At 42.9% G+C, this 23933-nt stretch overlaps 1 protein-coding gene across 1 annotated transcript in view; it reads right to left on the bottom strand.

Moving 5' to 3' along the window:
• The window catches only part of POU2AF2 (POU class 2 homeobox associating factor 2), a 316692-nt gene that overhangs the window by 121964 nt on the left and 170795 nt on the right, over positions 1-23933 (bottom strand). The window contains exon 2 of the mRNA XM_086958841.1: positions 16305-16414. Coding sequence (XP_086814967.1) covers positions 16305-16414 — 110 coding nt within the window. The remainder of the gene's footprint in view (positions 1-16304; positions 16415-23933) is intronic.

Raw genomic sequence — 23933 nt, 5'->3', positions numbered from 1 at the left:
TGATGGAGGATTTTCCGCATCTTCCGGGCCGGTGGAAGCCACCACCGGCCCGGAGGATGCGAAAAATCCTCCGCGGACCCACCAAAGACCCACCGCCACATTAGGATGGCTGGTGGGTCCTGGTTTCAGGCCGCCGCTTTCCCGCCACGGTTGGCTTACAACCGCGGCGGAAAAGGCCTAATATGGTGGCGGTGTCTCTCAGACACCGCCAGACATATTAGGATGGCTGTGAAAAGATGCTTTTCCGCGGCGGCTTCTCCGCCGAGGAAAAGCATGTGGATCTTCACCTCGGGGGCCCGTAGCGGGCCCCCTGGGTGAAGGGGGGTGGGGGTGCACATGGGGGTACCCATGGTACCCCCATGCATTTGTATGCAGAAATCGGCAGGCACCGCGCGGTGCCTGCCGCTTTCTACATACAATTGCAATGTATGCATTTGTAACATTGCGGCGGGTGCAGCTTGAAGCACACCCGCCGCAATGTTACAAATAGAGGATGTGACCGCCAGGGTGGTGGTCACATCCTAATTGCACAGGAGGGAACTCCGCAGCCCATGCGGATGTTCCCTCCTCCTCTGGGGTCGCGGACCGACGCAAGTCCGTCCGTGATCCAAATGTGCATCCAGTCACTGGCCTAACTACACGGCACTTGATTCGATCAGCACATATGTGTTCATTTTAACTGTGATTCTATGGGAAACAGTATGAAGGTGGAAACAAAGCTCTCAAAATTCTGATGGTGCCAAAAGAAAATAAACTACGGTACAGGTGAGTGTGTGGGTCGTGTGTTTGTGAGAATGGTGAAGTGGAGGAGACAAATGGAAGTAGGTGCAGAAAGAGAGAGTGAGAAGACACTATTCAATAGGAAAGATATCACATGATATATGTAAACATAGGATTTCAGAAAGATATCCTTAGAAAAATAGATTATGAGCTAGGTGTAATATTCACTAGGGGCATGTGACGTTTGTGTAATTTCCTTATGCGCAATTACAAAAAGTTTTAGCAAATTTATGTAAAAATTACGTAATTGCATGAATTGCAAATCCACTATTTAGAGCTATATTTTAGCGCAAAATATGTCCTTGCCTACATCTTTGATGTGCAAAATGCATTTTATGCTAAATAAAAATAGTGTAAAAGCACCGCAAACAACAGCTATGCGCCTGCAGTTGTTTCCGTGCATTTGCAGTAAATTCTTATTGTGTATGGCTCATTCAATGTACATTTTTAACACAAATGGTCTGTAATTATGTAAGGTGACAAAATGGTGTAATTTTAAACAATTTGGGTAACAAGCCTAAAACAAAATTCCCTAAATTATCCATATTATGCAGGCATAATTAATGTTTTGCCCAGGCCTAGCATTTAGTACTTTGCCAAGCCACATGTGGCCTTAAGATCCTCCTTGTGCCGGTAAAGCATGCAGGGATTCAGATTTGTTGGTTGGTACACTTTAAAAATTTTAACTTTTGTATTGTTAACGTTTATAATACCATAGGTACCTGAAAAATTGATGACCTGTTCTATATTGTGCAGTGCCTTCAGAGAATAATTGGGGAGATTTTATTGCTAAATTGGGGTCTAATTGTACGGTGCTTCAACCATTCCAAGTCTACCAGGAGGATGCTGATTCTGGGATCACTGATTTTAGGGGGGAAAGGCTTTTAAGCATATCCTTGCGTTGGAGGTTGGTGAATTCAATGGAACTATTGGGACCTACTGACCTTGTTATTCCCAACTTTACTGGTTGAGGCTGGGGCACCACAATTAAATACATCTTTGTTTCTCCTTCTATGAGTAGGTTAGTCCACTCAAAAGCCATCACCACTAGTGCTATCAGTGATTATAACCCCTTTGAGCTTCCTCTTTCCCTCCAAGTGACTGTTCAAATCTGTGCTTTAACCGGTGCTACAGGTATCTCTTTACTTGATCATGGATTAAGGATCAGGTGGTGGGATATAGATTCCTCCAAACTTTGTAACCTTGTGATTAATTGAATTGTTCCCTATTAATAAAGTACCTTTTATCGCCTGATCAGCTCAGTGGTACCACAGATTTAGCATTCCGTTCCTTGAATGCCAGAATAAAAAATATCTTCTCATGCCCAGCATCTGTGGGCTATAATTCCAATCCATGTTGGTTTAACAAGGAATGTAGGGCCGCTAATGGGTGACTATGTGCAGCCATTAAGTCTATCCCCAGGGATAGGATCTATTTGGCTGCCTGTCAAGTAGCATATAAAAAGCTTTTCATACTACAAAATAGGCTATCAAACAGGAAATGTGTGAGAAGCTAGGATCATCAGCTTTTGGAAAATCATTAATTGGCTAAAAGTTTCTGACGTTTTGACTGATGGGACAAGGACTAATATTAGTGCTGAGTATTGGAGTTTTGTATTAAGCATTTCAAGCCATTTATTGTTACTCAGACAATGTATCTTGTAACCATGTTAAACCACCTATTTCCTTCCCTTTGATGTGTGTGAGGCAATTAATGTCTGTCCTTCAAGGAAGGCACCAGGGCCTGATGGGGTCCAGATTGTTCTCTATAATGAGAGCATCGGGTTTTGGGCACCTACAGTGCTGTTACCAGCGGGCTTTCCAACTCTTGGCATACTGCTGTGATGATCCCTGTCTATAAAAAAGGATGAAGTCAAGATCCCCAGTGCTATAGACCAATTTCTTTGTTAGATTCCACTGTCAAAACCATCTGTTGTATTGTCCTTAACAGGCTTGAAGATTGGGTTTGCCTTAATCACTTGATTCCTCCACTGCAAAATGTGTTTGGAGAGGGTCTTGGTACAGTAGCACAATACCTAAAAAAATCTCTATCTATTATCAATTATTGTACGACTGCTAAAGAGGGGATGATCCTTCTTTATGGACTTTAGCAGAGCCTTGCACAGAGTCAATTTCAGTAAACTATAGGCAATCCTTTCAGAGTTAGGGTCTGATGATGACTCTGTAGTCTTTCTGCGGGCCCTGCACTGTGGTGTGAGTGCTATGGCGAGAAGAAGAAAGTATTGATTTCTTCAACTTACAGCATGGTGTTTGACATTCTGTTTCTCCTGTAAAATAATGGATTAAACGCCTCTCTGCAAGCCTCTGGGAAGGATCTACTGCAGATCAAGTCTACCGCCGTACTGGCTCTGCTTTATGCAGACAATGCTGTATTGATGTCACATACTCCCAATGGTTTGAGGGCCCTAATTAACAGCTTTGTTGCCTTTATGAATGATTTAGAATGTAACTAACATCTCCAAAACCAAGTGTACGATATGCACTTCAAAAGCTGTTAAAACAGGTTATTTCTGGATTAAGGGTAAGCTAATCGAGCAGGTCACCAATTTTCCCTGTCTCGGAATTATGTTTGACTCCAAAGGTTTATGGTTACCTTGTATAGCTAGTATAGCTAACCGTTGCTAACATTTTAACCATTCCATGGGGGCCCTGTTCTATTCTGCCAAAAGAGTATGCAATAATCCAATTAAGCTGCTTTTGGAGGGCTACATGCAGAAGTGCTTACCTGTTTTAACGTATGGCTATGGAATTTGGGGTTATTGGGATACCATCAGGGTACAATAGGAGGAGAACCGATTTTACCAGCATTTGCTCAGCCTCCCCCCAAAACTGCATCTCTTTTTACATGAAGAATTGGGTTTGAACTATGCATCCAACTCAATTAAGGTTGCACCATTACCGATCTGGGTTCTTTTTGGTCAAATCAATATACAACCCTTAATTGGGAAATGATCTCAGATTGTATCAATTGTTAGAAGGGTACTTCTATCCCCTGGCTAAATCATATGTATTCCCTTTAAAAAGCTATAGGTTGGAATGAATTGTTTACTTCTCCTAACTCTTTGACCGAAGCAAATATTCCCAGAGCCAAAAAGCTTTTTTATAAGCCACAGGGTGTCATCTAGGGAACAAGAGGAATTGAGGAAAACCCTGCTGTGTTATTATGCCATAATTCAACCATCAACTTATCTTCAACCATATCTGACATGGGTTTTGAGCCCTTGGGAAAGAGCTCTTTTATACAGATTTCGGATGGGAACTAATAGATCCCTGCATCTATTTTAGTCTGTTCACGTGATAAGATTTCTGTACACTCTTTGGTTCATAAAGCGTTTTTCTGTAAATACTATGAATTTCAAACTAAAATGTTTTAAAAACCTGTTTTTTGCAACCAGTGAATAATTTTCCAAACCAACCTATGTAGAAATAGGTTTTTTCCGTCAATTCAGATTCAGAGTGGATTGCAGTGTGACCTACCTCAATAATATTTATGAGGTATGTCACAAATTACGACTGACTCAGATTTGAGGCAATCACAGGGATTGAGGCATGCTGAGGTCAAATGACTACCATGTCTGTGATTGCCTTTAAATAAGTAAACTATTTAAGAAGTGCAGCCTCTTTTCCTTCAAGGAAATGGAACTGAATTTAAAAAGAAAAGTATACTTTCCTTAAAAGTTTGAGAGTTGGCAGTGGTCCAGTGGGCTACTATCTACTCCCCAGTAAACATTGTTTAACGTTCTCAAAGAAAACCCTTCCATTCTACGAATAGGTTAGCACCCCAACTTGTGGGCCAGTAATTTGTCAATGGTTTACAATCTTTGTTTCAGTCTTAAACCATTGATACATATGGAGAAAAATTGTTACTTGGAAGAGGCTCCCACAACATGCCCCTACAAATAGCGATTTCATATTAATTTCTGAACTAATTTTAGGGTTCGTAAAAAAGCTAGATACTAGTTACAAACTAAAATGGGGTTAGAACATTTCAAAAAGCTTGTTAAAGGTTGTAAACTCGGAATTGGAGTGTTTGTGATCACCAAGATGCTTTGTACAATTGCCGCTCAGTGGAAAGCGGTGGGAAGAAAACAGGAATTATGGAGACACCCTGACTACTACCATTCCACAGACCTTAGTAATATTTAAATCAAAATTGAAACATTCTCAATTCTAATTCGAATGAAAAATCACTGTTACTCATTTGACTGGTACTGCTTACATACGTAGGCAAAGCAATTGGACTGGCCTCTTTTTGGCATAGGATTTTATGCGTGTAATATGTTTGGTGGCAATTACAGAAAACTCACTGCGTGGTATCAATATACTGAACAGGGGAGAAGGGAGTGTTGCACACAGCTGGAGTTTACCAATATTTACGATGTAATCTTCTAATTTCCACTTTCTCTACATAGAAATTTTCTCTTCTTCAATGTAACTGAATGGGAGGCAAAGAGCCTTTCTTTCTTTCTTACTGTATTGTCAGATCAGATCAACTATAAGTGCAGGGTCCTGGCTGCCTGAGCTGAACTTTGGCAGGCTGAGGATTTCACAGCCATGTGGGCATAACCTCCTCAGCCTGGCAAAACTGCAGCAAAGCCCTCCCCCTTGTTACGAGCGTCACCAATTGCCTCAGACCTGGTTGCTTCAGTTTTAAGCCCTGAAGGGTCAAGGGCCAGGCATCAATCACTGATACCTCGTCCCAGAGTGAGGTGGGGTCAGCAGTCTCACCCACCCCATCCCACCCTGAGACAAGATTGGGACTGTAGCCTTCCCTCACTGACTGAACTTGGGTCAGCCAATGAAAGACAACAGCAGTCCCAACCCTCCTGGGATCTCCGAGGCTTCCCTGTAAGAGAGATGCTGCTGAGGTAAGTTTGATGTATTTTTTTGGTTTGCTGCGTGCATGTATGTATGAATGCATGTGTATTTGTTAGTGAGTGTTGTGAACCGGTGTGTGTGTATGTGTGACTGCATGGGTCTGAGTGAGGTGTATGTGTGCATTTGTTGTCCCCTCCCTGGTAAATTACTGCCCACTGTGAGATGATAGTTGTGAGTTGAGATTTGGGACAAGTCAAAGGAGGGATAGAAAAGTGAAGAGTGTAGAAAGGGATTAGAGAGATCATAGTAGTGAATTAACGCTTGGGGTGAGTAAAAAGAAGTATACATGGGGGAAGAGTCTAGAAAGTGATATTTGGGAGATCATAGTAGTAAACTGAGGGTTGGGGTGAGCCAAGGAGGGATAGGAGGAGAAGAGTCTACAAAGCAAAGGGTTATTTGGGAGATCATAGTAGTAGTATGAGTTCTGCGATGAGTCAGAGAGTGGAGGTAGAGGATATATTGAGAGATGTGTAGGATGAGACATCGAGTAGTACATTGGAGAGTCAAATTCGTTTTTTCCTGCAGTAGAGGTAAAGTAATACATATTTTGATGCATAACTACATACAAAGGGTATATTTATATAAGGAAAAAATATATCAATATATAAAGTTGTATTGTGTAAAGACCCATATGTGCATGTGTGGACTGATAGAAACTCAGACTTTCATGTGTCACTTTACGTGAAGGTAATTTATTTGTGTGTTTTATAAGTTTTTTTTGTATTTCTTTTAGTTTTATATTTTCCACAATATTTCAATGGTGAAGCACTTATAGATATAATTGTTATGATCACATGTACATATTGTGATAGATAAAATAAAATGAAAACAGAAACCCATAAGCATCCAATCAAATAACTCATATGAAAACTATGCAGTGCCCTATATACATATTGAGCATAACATTATTCATATACATATATTTTCAACATAAGTAATATATGCATTCATTACGCATACCTAAAGTACATCTATATATCTTTTTAAACCATAGGTAGTATATATATTTGCACACAAAAATGCCACATATCTAAATACATACAGATAATCAAATTATAAATGTTTACGTACACAGGCATGTGCTGTACATTTGTGTTTGAGTATGGTGGGTATGCAGGAAAGAGTCAACTCTTGAGTAGTCTTCTGAAGATAAGATAGTTATCCATGGATCTAATGTTTGAGGGTAATTGAATTCCATAACTTGGCTGCTTGAGCAGAGAAAGATCTACCACCCATGTTTTATTCTTGTATGCTGGGGTCTTGAGGAGAGGTGCTAATCTGGAGCATGGGTTCCTTTGTTGTCTGCATTTTGTGGTTTTATTCTTGATGAAAGGTGGTCCTGTTCCATTAATTGCTTGAAGGTGGATCTTCTGGCAACCGGTAACCAATTTAGTACCCTCAAGGACGAGGATATGTTGGCTTGTGTCTTTACATGTAGGAGTAGTGTGGCAGCAGAGTTCTGAACAGGTTGTAGTCTTTTCATAGTTGAAAAAGATGATCCATGGTAGAGGACATGGGCATAATAAAGGTTTGACAGTACAAGAGAGATAGTAGCCTGGACCGTGTGTGGAAATCCTAGATTGGGAAAGATGCATTTCGGAGTTTTCATAGTAATGAAGCTTGACTCTGCTTATTTGTCCACGAAAGCATTCCTTGATATCTTGGAGTCCAAGGTAATTCCAAGGTTTCTTACTTCCTCAGATTCTTTAGGAGGTGATGCCAGATCGTCAGGCCAGGCGCAGAGTGGGACATCATTTTTCCAATCACCACAAGGGAGTATTTCAGCTTTGGAAGCATTCAATTTGAGATGACCCACGTCAACCACTGATCAACAACTTTTGGGGCATTCCAGTTTAAGAAGTATTTGTGTGTCCTCTACACAGTAATTGCATGTGAGCTCAAATTTATTGATCACTCCAGGTAATGGCTTCATGTAGATGTTGAAAAGCATGGATGATATGGTAGAGCCTTGAAGGACCCCAGCTTTTGTGAAGTATGGTTTGGATGAGAAAGTGGGTGTATGGGTAACATTTCTTCCCTCGAAGGTAGGATGTGATCAAGTCAAGAGCAAGCCCCTCTATGCCAGCTTCATAGAGTCTTTTGATTAGAGTGAATGAATGAATGATTGAATGAAAGGAGGGATTTCTAAAGCGCATGGCTACTCCAAGGAGTGTCTGGGCGCTACAGGGAAATAGAAGTTAGAAAAGAAAATTAAAGAAAGCTACTTAGCACGTGAAAAGCCAGGTCTTAAGTTGCTTTCTAAATGATTGTTCATTATTAACTTGGCGGAGTTAAACAGACAGTTTGTTCTAGACTTGAGTGCCCAGAAAGGAAAAGGATCTGCCCCCAGATCTAGATCGTTTTGCCCTAGGAAATTTGGCCAGATGTCCATGTGAAGGTCACAAAGATCTTGAGGGAAAGTAGAGTTGAATTCTGGAATACAGATAGTCTGGGCTACATAGGTGCAGCGCCCTGTGCATAAGGGTTAATGTCTTAAACAAAATCCTATTTCTGGCAGGAAGCCAGTGCAAATTCTTCAAATGAGAAGATGTAAGGCCAAGCAGGAAGCAGCATTCTGAACAGTTTGAAGCCTCTGCAAAAAATATTGTGGGAGTCCTACATAAAGGGCATTGGCATACTCCAGTCAAGACACCACCAGAGCTAGAAGAACTTTGATCCTGGCAAAGGGCAAAGAGAGAATTCACACAAATAGTTGGGCCGTACACAGCAGACCAAAACATTCACCGACTACCAAATTAATTTTGGATTGTAAAGTCAGTTGTTTGTCAGTCTTGGCACCCAGATTCTTCACTACTTCAGTTTGGGTGTAAGGAGAGGGCACTTCACTTGGCCAATGAATTTGTGAGTCGAAAGTGAAAGTGTAACGTAAGCTAAGAATCTCAGTCTTATCAGTATTACACTTAAGTTGGTTAATGCCAAGCCACTGAAAGACTACAGCTAAACAGGATTTAATGGTGTTTTGATTGATTGGATCACTCTTCTTAAAGGTAAAGAGTAACTAAGTGTCATAAGTGTATGACACAATCTTGGCCCCCTCTTGATGTATGTCCTTGAGAAAGGAAGCCAGCCATCTCAACGCCATTCCCTTAATACCAATAACCCACAACCGGGCAAGTAGCCTGGAATGTGAGACCATGTCAAAAGTGACCGAGAGATCTAATAAAACCAGGACTACTTTGCTGCCATCATCTAATGTGGATTTACTACCAAATGGGACATCTTTGTGCTGAATCTGGGCCTAAACCCTGACTGACTGGGGTGGAGAAGCTTAATTGGCTCAACATAGTTTAAGAGCTGCCGATCAACAAATCTCCCAAAATTTTTGAAGGGCAACAGAGAAATAGGTCTATAGGTATTTGAGACAGTAGGATCTGTGTTCATTTATTAGAAGTGGCAGAATATTGGCCTGCTCCCAAACAGAGGGAATTATCCCAGCACTGGGTTAATAGCATCCACTCCCTTTATAAAGATAGACGGAGGTCCAGGGTCAGATAGAGAGCCCGATCTGAGGTTTAAAATGTCAAGTCTCGAATCCTCAAGCGGAATTGAGTAAATGGAGGAGAGCTCACAGTGGCCAACATTCGAGGGAGGGAGACAAGAGTGGTCAGGAGTCAATGCTGCAAGGTTACTTTGGATTTCTGCAATTTTATCCTTAATGAAAGAAGTGAGATGTTTACACCATTTGGCCAAGGGAACTGCTCTATGGAGACATGCTGCAGGAATGAAGAATTGTTTTACAATTAAAAAAATATCAGTTAATTTGTTTTCTGCCTTGTTTAGAGTTGAGAGTGTTATGGTCAACTGTGTTGAGGGCATTTGAGAGGTCCATGGAAGTGGCGCAATTACCCCGTTCCAGTCCATTGTGTTTTTACAGTCATCCCAGATGATGATGAAGACAGATCCTTTGCCTCTTCCTGGACAGAATCCTATTTGGAAGTTGGAAAGTATGGAGTTATCTTCAATGAATTGTGACATCTGGGCAAATGCTGATCGTTCTGTCAGTTTGCCCAGGAAAGGTCCATTTGTAATCGGTCTATAGTTGTTTGAGTCTTGCGAGTCCAGGTTTGATTTCTTTAATAATGGGTGAATGTCTGCCTTTTGTACATCTTCTGGAAAGATACGTGAAGTTAAAGAATGATTGATGATTCTTCCTACAGGTGTGGCAGCAGAGGTAGTTAAAAGAATGTTCTTGAAGATTGGTGGACAAGAGCCAGAGGACATCTGGCTGTCCTGCTTGCTTCACTTTGTGATAGTTGTTTGAAGGAATGCATAGTCTGGGTTAGCCTACCCTTAGAGGGATTGTTTGAAATATGTTGGTGCTGGTGGTTATTATTTTGCAACTTATACCGCGCAAACTAAAACCCGAAGGTGTCAAGGCGCCTAGCAAAAAAGAACAAAGAGCGAACAGACATGCACTTACATGTACGCTTGGACAAAGAGGCGAGTTTTAAGGGCTGCTCTGAAAGTTTGGAGGGAGGGGAGGGACCTAAGTTCTAATGGAATATCGTTCCACCATTTAGGGGCCAGGAGGGAAAAAGCCTTACCACCCCATCTGGCTTTCCGAGTACGGGGGATGTGGAGGAAAGAGTGATTGGAGGAGCGGAGGCTCCTGCCAGGGTTGTAGTATGTCAGGATGGCTCTGATCCCTGTGGGGCTGCTTTTGGCCAAGGTTTTATAGACCATACACATGGACTTGAAGACAATCCGCTCCTTAATCGGAAGCCAATGCAACTGCTTCCTGGCCAGCGTGGCCGAAGAGCGACGGGGAAGATCAAGGACAAATCTAGCTGCCGCATTCTGGACTACCTGCAAGCGCTGCATCTGACTCTTATTCAGTCCAGCATACAGCGCATTGCAGTAGTCCAGGCGCGATCCCAAAAGGGCGACAGCAAGTTGTCTTCTTGCCGGCTGGGAAAGATAGTTCCTTATTTTCCTGAGAACATGAATTATGCCCCAACAGGTCGATACCGTCCTGTTGACTTGCTGGCGCATGTCCAGGGTAGGGTCAATCATTACCCCAAGGTTTTTAGCTGAGGAAGTAGGTTTGGGGCACAGACCAAGCGAGTCGGGCAACCACTCCATGGACCAGATATCTTCCCTTCCACCGAACACCATCACCTCGGTCTTCTCCCCATTCAATTTGAGTGAGTTGTATATCATCCACTGGCCGACGGCCTCCATGCAGGATCTAAATCTGGAGGCGGTCAGCTCAATTGACTGGGAGAGAGACACGAGGATCTGTGTGTCGTCCGCATAGGAGACTACCTCCATCCCAAAAGATCTAATGAGTCTGGCAAGGGGGGTCACATAGATGTTAAAAAGGGTGGGACTAAGCGCCGACCCTTGAGGGACCCCACATTGCACAGGCAGGGATGGAGATAGAAATTTTCCCAACATTACCCTCTGCTCCCTATGATCGAGAAAGGAAGAGAGCAGACCCAGGGCTGCCCCCCGAACCCCAATCTCGCCCAGTCGAGATGTTAAGACCTGGGGAGATAGGGTATCGAAGGCAGCTGTGAGATCCAGAAGGATCAGGAGGGATGTCCGGCCCTCATCCACACTCATGCGGATGGAATCGAGAACCAGGGTGAGGGCGGACTCGGTGCTATGTTCCCTCCTGAAACCATGCTGGGAAGGGTCAAGACAGCCTGAGTTCTCCACAAAGGCCGCTAGATGCTCGTTAGGATGGGACTCAAGCATCTTTGCAGGGGCCGGAAGCAGTGAGATGGGGCGGAAGTTTTTTAAAACCCCAGGATCAAGGGAGGGTTTCTTAAGAAGGGGTTTAACCACAGCATTTTTCCACTGCTGTGGAAAGATACCCTCCCTCATGGCCCCATTCATGATCTCAAGTAGAGGGGGTAGAAGAGATCCCCTGCACTGCTTCAGGATCTTGAGAGGGCAAGCATCTAGTGGAGACCCTGACTTGGTTTTATCAAGCCGCTTGTCGAGATCATATAGGGAGAGCGGGGGGAAGGATTCCAGATAACCGGCCACGGGAGACTCTGCCGATGGGACATCAGGGACTACGGTAACTGATGGCTCTGCCGTAGAAAGCCTCTGAGACTCCAGGGCAGTGTAAATGTCCGCTATTTTGGACTGGAAGAAACGAACGATGTCATTACAGAGCTCCTGAGAAGGAACAACTGGATCGGGGACCTGAAGAGATGTGATCGAGTCTACGATCCTGAAGAGCTCTTTGGGAGAAGAGAGAGAGGAAGTCAGGGTCACAAAGTAATCTTGCTTGGTCCTGATAACTTCCAATTTATATCTCTTGAGCAGGGTTTTGTGAGCTTCCCTGTCTTTGAGATCCCAACTGGCATGCCATCGACGCTCCTGTTTCCTAACTTCCTGCCTAAGGAGTCTGAGTTGTTCAGAGAACCAAGGAGCTGATGGTCTTTTCCTTGCTGAATAGCAGGACCGAGCTGGCGCCAGTTCGTCCAAGGCCTCTTTCAGAATGTTATCATAATGTGGCACCGCTGAGGAAGGGTCCATCTCCCGAATAGAAGACAGACTAGAAATCCAAGGGTCAAAAGAGTGTTCATCGATCTTTTTGAAGTTCCTACGTACTTCAAAAGTACTTGGGACTTTCCTGACACTTTCCTGACTAGGGAGGGCCACTTTGAAAGGCACGGCCAAGTGGTCTGACCAGGAGAGGGAGAAAGGAACCATGACTGAAAGTCTCTGATCATTAGAGAAAATGCCATCGAGAGTATGACCAGCTCGATGGGTGGGTCCTTTCACCAGTTGAGTGAATCCACATGCTGTCAGAGCTTCCAGCAGCACGGAGGTGTCATGAGATTCCAATAGTTCCAAATGAAAATTAAAATCACCCAAAATAGTCAGATTCTCCCGACCAAAGTAGGGTTCCAGGAGTTGAAGCAGTTTTAGACTAAAGTCCGCTCTAGAACCGGGCGGACGATAGACCAAAATCCCATTAAATGGGGAGACATGGGACTCATGTAATGAGAAGTAGACCACCTGAGTCGCATCCTTGGGGTCAGATAAAAGCGTGGTATGACATTGAAAGTTGTCCCTATGCAGGATGGCTAGGCCGCCACCGACCCGGCCGACTCTATCCTGCCGAGTCAGACAGTACCCATCAGGGACTGCTTCAATAAGGTCCGGACCAGAGGAGTCCTTAGCCCATGTTTCCGTAATAAAAGCCCAGATCGGATTCTTCTCCAAGATCAGCTCCTTAAACATGATATTGTTTTTAATAAGTGAGCGCGCATTAAGGAGCAAGCATTCTATACCCAGTTCACTAGGAGAGACCGATGAGCAGGGCTTCCGAAGAGTGACGGACAGAGGGGGAATCATATCGACCGAATCTGTCAAGAAGCACCCGCATCCCTTGGACACGATGAGGTCTTCTGGAGTGAGGCTGTGAAAGCAAGGAGCCGTTTTGGGTCGAAGACGTAGCATTTCCCATAGGGAATATTTCAATATTCCATGGCCCACAGTATTCGACCTATAGGTCCCCCCGTCCAGCCCGTCCTTAGCGCGGACGGGCGCAGACGGGCTTGGTTCTCCTTTGTTTTAAATAGAAGTCCAACATGGCTGCTTTGGTTGTGTAATGATTTGCCAGTTTGCCAGTACATTTTTCAGTAACGGAAGGAGTTCCTTCTGTAAACTTATATATACACAATTCTGTGTACATTTTATAAAATTCTTAATTAGCACATTTAGCCTTTTGAATTCTGTCTGAATGGTACCTTTTTAGCTGTTTTGATAGTTGACTTGCTCAGGTAAGCGGGGTGGGATGGTGGGATGGGTGGGCAGGGGGAAGCAGACAGACGACGGAACAGTTATCATTTATCTATGTAATTATACCTATTCCATCATTTGTCAACTTCCCCCCCCTCAAACCCCACCCAGCCTGCCTCACCGCATTTACCTGTGCTGGCCGTCGCTGAGTGTATCTAGGCCAATGATGATAGCTTTTGGATGGAGCATATTGGCTTTTGTCCCACCATATATTTAGGTCACCAAGAATGCATAGGTTGGAGTGTAGTGTCATAAGGTTTGAATCTGTGCCTAGAAACGTGTTTGGGAATGTTGTAATGCTAGGTGGTAGGCAGTAAAGAAGAAGTAAGTTACAGAAGGAAGTTTGTGTAGGGTTGCATTTGGTGAGGACGGCCTCACAACCTTGTATGGAAATGTTTTCAGCTTTGGTGAGATGTATTGTTTCCTTGAATATAATAGCTAATCCACCTACTCTTTTGCCTTTGTGATTTTGTGTTAGAATTTTATAACGTGAATGAGCAGCTTAATGCAACACTGAAGCTATGTTATCTCCAAACCATGATGCTGTTATGAAGTCAGGTTGTGTGTCAGTGAGTAGGTCATAGATGTGGTCCATTTTCTAGAGACTCATTGAGTGTTTATTGGTAGGCAGTCTAGACATTGTTTTTTGGTGAAGATGTGGAAATGTGTTTTCTAGAAGAGTGAGAAGTAATCTTTGAACTTGTAGCAGGTGTGTTTTAGTGCTGGTATTAAATGTATGAGGATAGCAATGCTGTTGTTTGTTTATATTGTAATCGTCATCCAGCAGCCTTAGAAGGCATTTTGTTTGGTCGGCATGTGCAGGTGGTGGAGATAGTGGTTGAGAGTGAGTTGGGGAGCTGTGTTGTTTTTGCAGAGTACTTTTGTTGTGTAATAGACAAGGAGATGTAAGTTGTGAAAAGTGTTATGCTGTCTATTTAGTTTGAGTTTGTTTAGGCTGAAATATGTATGGGTTGGGGTGATGGTGATAGTGATGGTGGAGCATGTGGGTCATGTTTTAAGGCTCTGAATTGTGCAATGGATGAAAGGCGGGTGAATGAGAGTTGTTGTATTGGGGTATTTATGGCAGGTGTTGGTGAAGATAGAAAATTTGGGAGTTAGTTTAAGATTTGTGTTATTTGTGTAATCATGAGGGTAGGAGTGGGTGTTTATCTCTTTTTTGTGACAGAATGTAGTATGAAATTGTGTGTGGGGGAGATTTTGTTACGCTGGTGTGTGTTATGTTTTGTTTTTGTGGAGTAGTGAGGTGAGATAGTGATGTAGTGAATTTCTGTTAAGGTTTTGGATGTAATGTTCTGCTGGTGAGCGGAAGTTGAATGGAAAAGGTGATGGGATGTGCTTTGGAGAAGAGTGTATGTGGTATATGAGAGGGGATGGACAGGCGATATGAGTTGTATTAGATTTGATTTTGTAGCACAAAGAGGTAATATGTGTGGTGGAGTAGAGTGTAGGGATTGTTTGGATGTGTGTTTTTGGTAAAAAGAGGAGGTGGGTGTTGTTGGTAGATCATATGAGAGAGGGTTGAGTATAGGATTGGTGGTGACAGAGTGGAGTCCGTGAGAAATAAAGTGTAGAGCTGGTGTTTTCTATGAACAGGGAGTGTGTGTTTGAAGGGATTAGGGTTATGTATAATGTGGGTTTGTGTTTTGTTGGTGATGTGTGGATTTCATAGTGGTATAGGACAGAGTGGTAGTTTGTATTAGACTGAAGACGCCATTTGTGTGGCAGTTGGGGTGTAGGGGTGCATAGATGTGCTTTTTGGGGTTTTGTAGTGGTTGTTGAGGCATTGAAATGTGGATGGGGTTTGTTTGTAGTAAGAGAGTAGTGTGCATTTGATGAAAGTGTGTCATTATGTTTGTGGCTGGGCTAAGGTGATGACTGGTAAATGTAAAAAAAGGGCAGCATCTCTGGCCCTAGGCCCGACTCGACCATACCAAGCAAATGCCCTTGTCCCCTCCGTCCTTAGCCTCAATTCCAGGGATGATACGCCCTGAGCCCTAGGGTTAAATAGCGCTAGGTCAGGTGACCTTCTGCCAATCAGAAACCTAGCTCTAACCCTAACCAATCAGAACCCCAGCCAAAACCTTAGCGCCAATGGGAGATCTGACCCAAACAACCAATCACAGCCCTAGCCCTAGCAACCAATCAAAACCTAAACTCTAAGCCCTAAGTCCAATAGAAGCACTAGTACTAGGAACCAATCAGAACCTTAGCCCTATCAGCCAATCAGATCTCAAACCTTAAGTCATAAAAACCCTAGCTATAGGAGCCAAGCAGTACCCTAGCACTATCAGTCAATCAGAACTCAAACCCTAAACTTTAAGCCCAATTGAAAACTTAGCCCTAGGAACCAATCAGAGCCCTTGCCCTGTCAGCCAATCAGAACTCAAACCCTAAGCCCTAGGACTAATGAAAATCCTAGCCCTGGAAGCTAGTCAGAGCACAGATGCAACAACCAGTAAGAAACGTATATAAGGGGCGTGTAACCTTAAACACAAACTGGTGTGCGGGTGGGAGGAGCAAGGAGGTGCTCCTGAAGTCAGAATCTACTTGGATATAGATAGTCTCAATCCACACTTTGTAGTTCCTGTTCAACATAGGTGTAGTATTGGCAGGAGAGGCGTGACACAGTGTCCAGAGCGGCTGACTCTGGATCGCAGGGCTCACAGTTTGATCACGGCGGCAGCTTAGCATCATGTGACTCTGGGAAATAGCTCACTTAATCTCCCTGAGTGCTCCCAGAGCCTTCAAAAGTTAAGGGGTGATATGTTCGTGCTTTCCAAATATGGATTATTATTATTAATTATTATTATGACCACTTACATTAAACCTGGAGCCCGTTGTCTGCCTGGATCGTTTCTCGGCCAGAAGATCTTTGACAGTATGCTTTACTCGAACTCCTTGGTAAATTCGTTTACTGTAGTCTGCAGGGACTGAACACAAGAAAAAATATATCAGGAAATAGAACACTTCAAAAACAGCAAGGACATGAGAAAAAACATATTAAAATAATATTTTATAGAAAACTCCAATATACCATACATTTTTGCAAACGTATCCAGACAAATAATATTGTCGGAAATTTTCCACTCAATTTTTGAGGGAGTCGTCTCCAGCTTTCTCTTTCAAAACTTATTGATGTGCAAGCTTTGTACACTTTGCGATTGTCCACCGCTCAAATTCAAATGTAATTATCCCAAAGATCTGTCTCTCCTTGTCAAGGCACAAAACAAATTTTTGCGTAATTTTTGCCCCTCTGAAACTATCTTCCGAGCCAAGCTCAAAACCTGGCTCTTCTCAGGACTCTAACTTCCCTGCACTTTCCTTTTTTTTTCCCGCCTCCACTCAGTAACTCCTGGATTTCAGCGCCGGGACACCCCTTCGGGGGTAGCTGCGCGCTTTACAAACTCCATAAAATAAATAAATAATCTGGTGGGTCTACCGCAATCTACACCCACTAAACCATTGTTGTTAGATTTGGGTTGCAAACCCTTCAATGACATGGCTCGGTTCCGCCTGGTGGCCCTATGGTGACGGCTCTGGACCACTCCAGAGCTTAGCCTATTCGCCAAGGAATTGGATGAAGTTAGGTCATTGTGGGGGGCTTCCCAAATCCCTTGGTTAAGGGAAGTAAAATCTGTGCTGGATGAGATGGGTCTCAACCACCTTTGGTCCAACCCGGGGGATTCCCTCTTTCCCTCCAAACAGGACTTCAAGGATTTATACTGGGCCACAATAAAACATCTAGCTGTGGCCCAGTCGGATGCTTCTAACCTAACTGGGCATTTTCTGGTTCTTAAACTGACCCCTTCTCTAGAATCCTACTGGGATGTGATCACTAAAACCCTCGACCGGAAACTATACCACCAGTTCCGTGTCGGATCACTCCCAGTCAATTCCTTTGCCGGGAAATGGCTTGGGAATACAAATCATACTTGTCCTTGGTGCCCTAATCACCCGGAAAGCTTGGGTCACTTTCTTTTTGCATGCCCAGCCTACCGCGTTCCGCGGCTGAAATGGCTTAAACCCATATGTAAAAATCTTGAAATTAAAGGGTTTCTAGAAGCCATGAGGATATTTCGCTCTAATACATCTGAGATGGTGGTGGTTGGTGTGGCCAAGTATCTAGGCTGGGCCTGGATTATTCGAACTAGAAACCCCAATGTCTCTTAATGCCTATTTCTCTTATATACTTTTTATACATTTTATACAGTGGATTGTTATCATAACTAGAAGTCTTTATTAAACTGTCTATCGAATTGTTTAATATCTTTTTTAAATGAGGTAAACTTTTAGATAATGATTACTATAATGGTTTTACAAAATAATGGTGTTTTTCTATGTATTGTCTTTTATGAATTGATATTCGAAATAAAGACTTTTGAACTGAACAACTGAATTATCCCTAACATAAGTGTGTTTGTGTTAATTTGTGTCCGTTGCTACAGCTATTTGTGCATTGCCCAGCCGTGGCCAGTGCAGGTAAGAGCAGTGTGGCTTGGTGGGGGAGATTTTAACAGACAATGACGAGGGAAAATTAATTATTTATTTAATTTTCCCTTGTCATCATCAGTCAAAATCCCCCCTCACCCGGCCCTACACCCCCACCGGTGTTACCTGCTCAGGCCACGGCTAGCATTGCCCTAATGAAGTGAAAGGCTATCTTACCGTCGCATAAGAGATACATTCTCTTTTCACCGCCTGCTGCTCGGTGGATATGGAAATCCTGTTGACCCGTATAGGATGTTTACAAATATAAATTTAGGAGCTACCTTGTGGTGGGGTATAAAAATAACTGGACATATGTTATGGCAATCAAACTAGTGGGAGGCCGAAGTAAATAAGATTCACTTGAGGCATACATGATATTTCTGAATGCATATCAAGGACACTTCTGTAACACCAAAGGAGCACCAATTCAAACATCTAGGAGCACAGTTTGCAACATGTCTCAGGGAGTCATAGAAAACTCTTTTGACTGGCGTCACAATTAATTCCTAAGAGCGTATTCACAGCAATTTCAAAACCACTATACTTCCATCACCTCTCCACTATTTGTGGCCAGATAATTCTCTTTAGACATATTAAGTGTGTTATACCAATGTCATCATAAACCAAACCGATTCTGAAAAAATCTATTACTACCCTCTGGGTATTTGTGTTTTCAGCAGATTTTTTATTTTGCACAAAGTTTTGTTGGAATTTCACTGAATTCTGTAATGAAGCACACACAAAGGCCTGATGTTTCTTCCTTTAAATAACATTAAAACTGCTGGCAATCTAAAGTGTTAAAATAACCAGCACAATGTGCATATTGCGTCATTGGAAGTTCTCATTACCTCCTTCTCAGGAGGAATGGTTGGTGGCAATGATACAAACAGCTTCTTACAAACGTATAATTTATAATTTGCAGGATCAAGCTTCCATTTTTCTTCAAGTTTGGTCCCCATTCCTGGAAACCACAGTGGGTACTGACTCTGTTCCTACTCCTTCTTCTTCTACGGCTGCTCTTCCTTCTTAATTCCACCTTTTTCGCACTATGTTCATTCTCTTTTATTCCTCTCTCCTATGTTCCTTCTCACTCTTCTTGCTTCCATCTGATTTCACAGTTAGTTTTATTACTCTGGGGCTCCCTTTTTCTTTTCTTTTTCCTCTTTCTTTCTCTCTTCCTCTCTTTCTTTCTTTTTCTCTTCTCTTTTTTCTTCCCTTTTATCCTTAGTTTCGCCTTATGAATTCTAGAGGATTTGTTGTTTATGCTTCCTTTGTTATATTTTATGAATCATTTCCTCATTTATGCTATGTCTCATTTTTTCCTCTGCATATGTATCTACATTTACGCTTTATCAAATTTTATTAATAAAAAATGTCAACACAAAAAAAAAATAACCAGCACACCATAATCTACTCATTTGCATCCAAAAAAAAGAATTCTGTTGCTTTCAGTTTCACAGACTCATTTCTGCAGCTTACATGTGACAAGTGGTATGAATTTATTTGACAACATTATTTTGCAAAATTATTTTCCAGTGCTAAGTATCAATTAGACATTTTTTTTAACTAAATAGTGCTTTTTCAAAGTTATTGTGCTCCTCCCACCCCATGATTCTCATTAGGCCAATAGGTTATTGTTTGTCCCTACTACTCACACATCTTATTACAAAGCCTGATAGGTTTCATCCGTTCGCAGTGTTAAAAAAATGAAAAGTCTGTGGTTCTATGTACTTTCTATTACATCTAAAGCAATGCCATTGTGATATCATAAAATGGACATACATCCAGCCACAGCCAGTGCAAGCAAGAGCGGTGAGGCGGTGGGGCCTGCTTGGTGGGGATTTCGATGGACGATGACGAGGGAAAATTAAATAAATAAATATTTTCCCCTCGTCATAATCTGTCAAATTCCCCCCCCACCACCGGCCCCACCGCTCTTACCTGCACTGGCCACGGCTGCATACATCTTTCTGGAAATAATATGTTATTCCTTACATAATATTGGTTTAACTCCATTTTGCTTTCAGTGAAAAGTTAAAGAAAACACCATATTCTTCTTTGCATCTTTGCTTTTTCTGTTATAGAGCTTCACTCTTCATTCCCCATCATGCTTTGCTGTCATTTCTGGCTTCAAAGTTTAAAGAAATTCACAAAGTAGAGGACATTCTGAGTAAAATAATTAGAAATGAGTACCTCCTAATCCTAGAACTATCAATGTCTAGAAAATAAAACACAATGGCCCACAGCACTAAAAGTGTAGATATCGTAAAACCATCAAGAGGCCCAGGTTTTATCACTTTAGTAGCATCAAGTCTTGTTCCAGTAGAGTTCATATAACATACACACATAGTCAATGCCTCAGAACACAACTCAATGATTGACATAATGAGTGAAGGAATGGCGCTCACCTTGAAAAGAATAAATACTAAAACTATCTAACCATGGTTATCAGTAACTTTAAACACAGAAAAAGTCTCACACTCTTATTGAAACACGGTATTGAAACAATGTAGTGACAAAACTCATCGAGATGTGAGCTGTAATAAGGAAGTAGGAAGGTAAGAACATTGATGCCAACGTCTCTTATATCAAAGACCAAATCGAGGAAGCAAAAACCAAAAAACTAAAATGAGCTCATTAGTGTGGAACAAATGCCTCCAATCTTTGACAGAAATTCCAAATTCACCAGAGAATTGCAATGAATTATCAGAAAATCCACAAAATAAGACTCTTAGAAATAGGGTTTCTGGTTGGCTAGGGTATGCACCTATGCCAGGCAGAACCCACCACTCTAGTCAGGGCAAGTACGTTACACACCGAAGATAACCTGTGCTCACCCTCTGGTAGCTTGGCGCAGAGAAGTCAGGCTTATCATCAGAGGCAATGTGTAAAGCTTTTACGCAACACATTCAAACCAATACCATAATGAATACACCACAAAAGAGACTCCACAAAGGATTATATAGAAATATAGAATGTATATTACCTAATCATAGACCAAAACAACATGAATCATAAATACTGTGCATATTATGCAATCTAGTGATAGTACTCGTTATCCTGACCGCAAGAACCAAACGGTATAAGTTAGAACCTCAGGGCATGAAATGCAGCTAATTATAAAATAAAAACACATGAATCATAGCTATTGGGCAGGTCAGGCAATTACTCGTTATTTTGATCAAGGCAAGGTAAAAACGACATTCACTAGTAACTACTTCGTAAGTGATGCAGAAATAAAAGGACACCTTAGATGTAGCAGGTAAATACCACATAAATCTCACTTTCACTGGCATGTGGCAGACACGTCATTGCAGAAAAAGCACATAAATCACACCAAAATGCAGGAGTATCATAGACAATGGTATCACCAAACCAATTTAGAGCACATGCGCTCCTGTGCTCCAACCAGACTCTTTAGGCCACTCTGGTGTAGGCTCGAGCCCTCGCAATCCCAGGCAGGAATGCTAGAGGAAGGCTTCCCCCACTGCAGAACAGGGACACAGCAATGGTCCCCATGTCCTCCACATGGATTGGGTTGTTCGCCAAGAGAAGGGTGTAACCCAGTCGCCTACAAGTGTAGTGCCACTTCTCAAACTCAGTATACCTGGTGTAATCCCAGTTGAGTGGCTCTCGCCCTCCACCGCCTAACAGCTCGGTGTGGCTACCGGTGGCTCAAGATCTTCTCTTCATGCCAGATACAGAGCCATGTTGCCCTGTATCTGGGTTGGTGCCTCAGTGACCTTTTCTCGGGGAAAGGCAGGGGTAAAGTCGTCCTGGTAGTCCCTTTGAGGTCGGGCAGCCGGGATTGGCCATACTGCGCTGTCGTCACTTGTGCACAGCCACTTCCAACATGGGCAGCACAGGCTCCTTCTTGAGGGAAACAGAGAGAGCGCTTGTGGCCGACTGGTGATGGGGCTGCTCCTGCACTCGCAGTTCTGAGAAGTTACAGTACGGGCTGCGCAGGCAAATTTCCTTTGGTGCTGGTGCATCTAACTTTTATTGCCTGGTCAAGGTAGAAGAGCCAATACCTCAGGGCCTCTCTTAAATCCATGATGAGGAATCAGACAGGCGAGTCCTGGGGTATCTTGGCAAAACCGCCAGATAAGGGACGCTCTTCTAAAAGTGCTCTCCACACACTGTTTGTAAGAACTGCGAGGGATGGACTCAGAGTCCCATGGCCAATTCTGGGACAGGCCAGTCCCAGTAGAATACTTGGGAGGGACACAAAGCAAGCAGCAGTAGGCAGGCAGACCAGCACAACTAAACCAGTAGTTCTAATGGCGATCTCTCCTGGCAGCACCACAGTGCCTTGGCAGAACCTAATCAAGGAGCAGCTGGCAGCAGGGCAGAAGCAGAAAAGCATACAGCGAGTCCTTTAGGCCACCCAGCAAGTAGCAGGCAGCAGGGCGACAGCAGAAGAGCAGTCCAGATGAGACCTTTGAGCAGCGCAGCAGTCCTTCCAACAGAAGTTTAGTTCCATTTCCAAAAGTGCTCTAAAATCATAGGGTCATAGTCCCTGTACTTATATTCAAAATTGCCTTTGCTCAAGGGGGGATTTCAAGGGGAACCTTAGAAGTGCACAACCCTCCCTTTCAACCCGGCCCTGGCTCCAGGGGGTAAATCAGCCCTTTTTGTGAGGGCAGGACACAGCCTATAGAAATGTAAAGTGTGAACGCCCCTCTACCTCCCTGCCCAAGAAGACCATTTACTGTGCAGATGAATGCAGATGTAACAGTGTCACACCCAGCCCTTCCTGTGTTACGACTGTCTAGAAAGTATGCACAAAGTGTAGCTGTCACCCAGGTCCAGACGTGGATCGTAGTCAGGTTACAAAGCACAAAGAGTCATAAGCATAGAGAAATGCTCACTTTCTAAAAGTGCCATTTCTAAGATAGTAATGTAAACCCCAACTACACGAGTAAGCACGAGTATCAAACATGGCTAAGCTACTCCTTTTATATCAGGAATTACCAAAGGTATATAAGGGAATTCCCAATGTTACCTTATTGGAGGAGTATGCCTCACAGTAGTTAGAAACAAAATAGACTGTTTGTCAGTACCAAGACATGCCACACAATAAAGGCACAAGTCCTACCTTTTAGTAACACAGCACCCTGCCCATAATGCTACCTAGGGACTGCCTTAGGGGTGACCTATATGTAATAAAGTGGAGCTTAAGGCTTCACAAGCTGTTTTAAATGGCAAGTCAATTTGGCAGTAAACTGTGCACACAGGCTGTGCAGTGGCATGTCTGAGACAGCTTTGAATGGCTACATCAGTGGGTGACACAAGCAGTGCTGCAGGCCCACTAGTAGCATTTAATTTACAGGCCCTGTGTATATGGGATACCACTGTATAGGGGACTTACAAGTAAACTAAATATGCCACACAGGTGTAAACCTATAATATCATGTTTTGGGGGTGAGAGCACATGCGCTTTCGCACTGATTAGGAGGGTTAAAGTGCTCATAGTCTTGGATTCAACAAAAAGAGGGTCAGAAAAATAGGGGGAGAAGGCAAAAAGTTTGGGGAGAACCCTGCAAAAAGGCCCAGATCAAACAAAGACCCTGACCTCTGATCTTCATGCATGAGGGAGTTGTTCTAGGGGTGCAAATGCAAATATATGTTGGCACACATTTTTACTCTATCACAGTAAATCCTCAAACATTTGCACTGGAGTCAAATCATCTACCAATATAGATGATCCTAAGACGGGTGCTGGGAACTGAGAGTATTGAATGCTTGGGACAGTGCTGGCTTCAACTTACTAATGAAAATTGTTCCCAATTTCTACACACTTTTATTTAATTTTCTTTATATAATATTGTTTGATGATTGTCATCCTTGCATCACTCTAGTTGTATCCCTGTAATCAATTAACCATTTATAATTACAAAAACATTTTTTTGTTTTCACTTTCAGAGATTGCAATGGTGATTTCACCATATCCGGATTTTG

Source organism: Lissotriton vulgaris, chromosome 2_1 (assembly GCF_964263255.1).
Source record: "Lissotriton vulgaris chromosome 2_1, aLisVul1.2, whole genome shotgun sequence".
Lineage (NCBI taxonomy): Eukaryota > Metazoa > Chordata > Amphibia > Caudata > Salamandridae > Lissotriton > Lissotriton vulgaris.
This window is presented reverse-complemented; position numbering and strand designations above follow the sequence as displayed.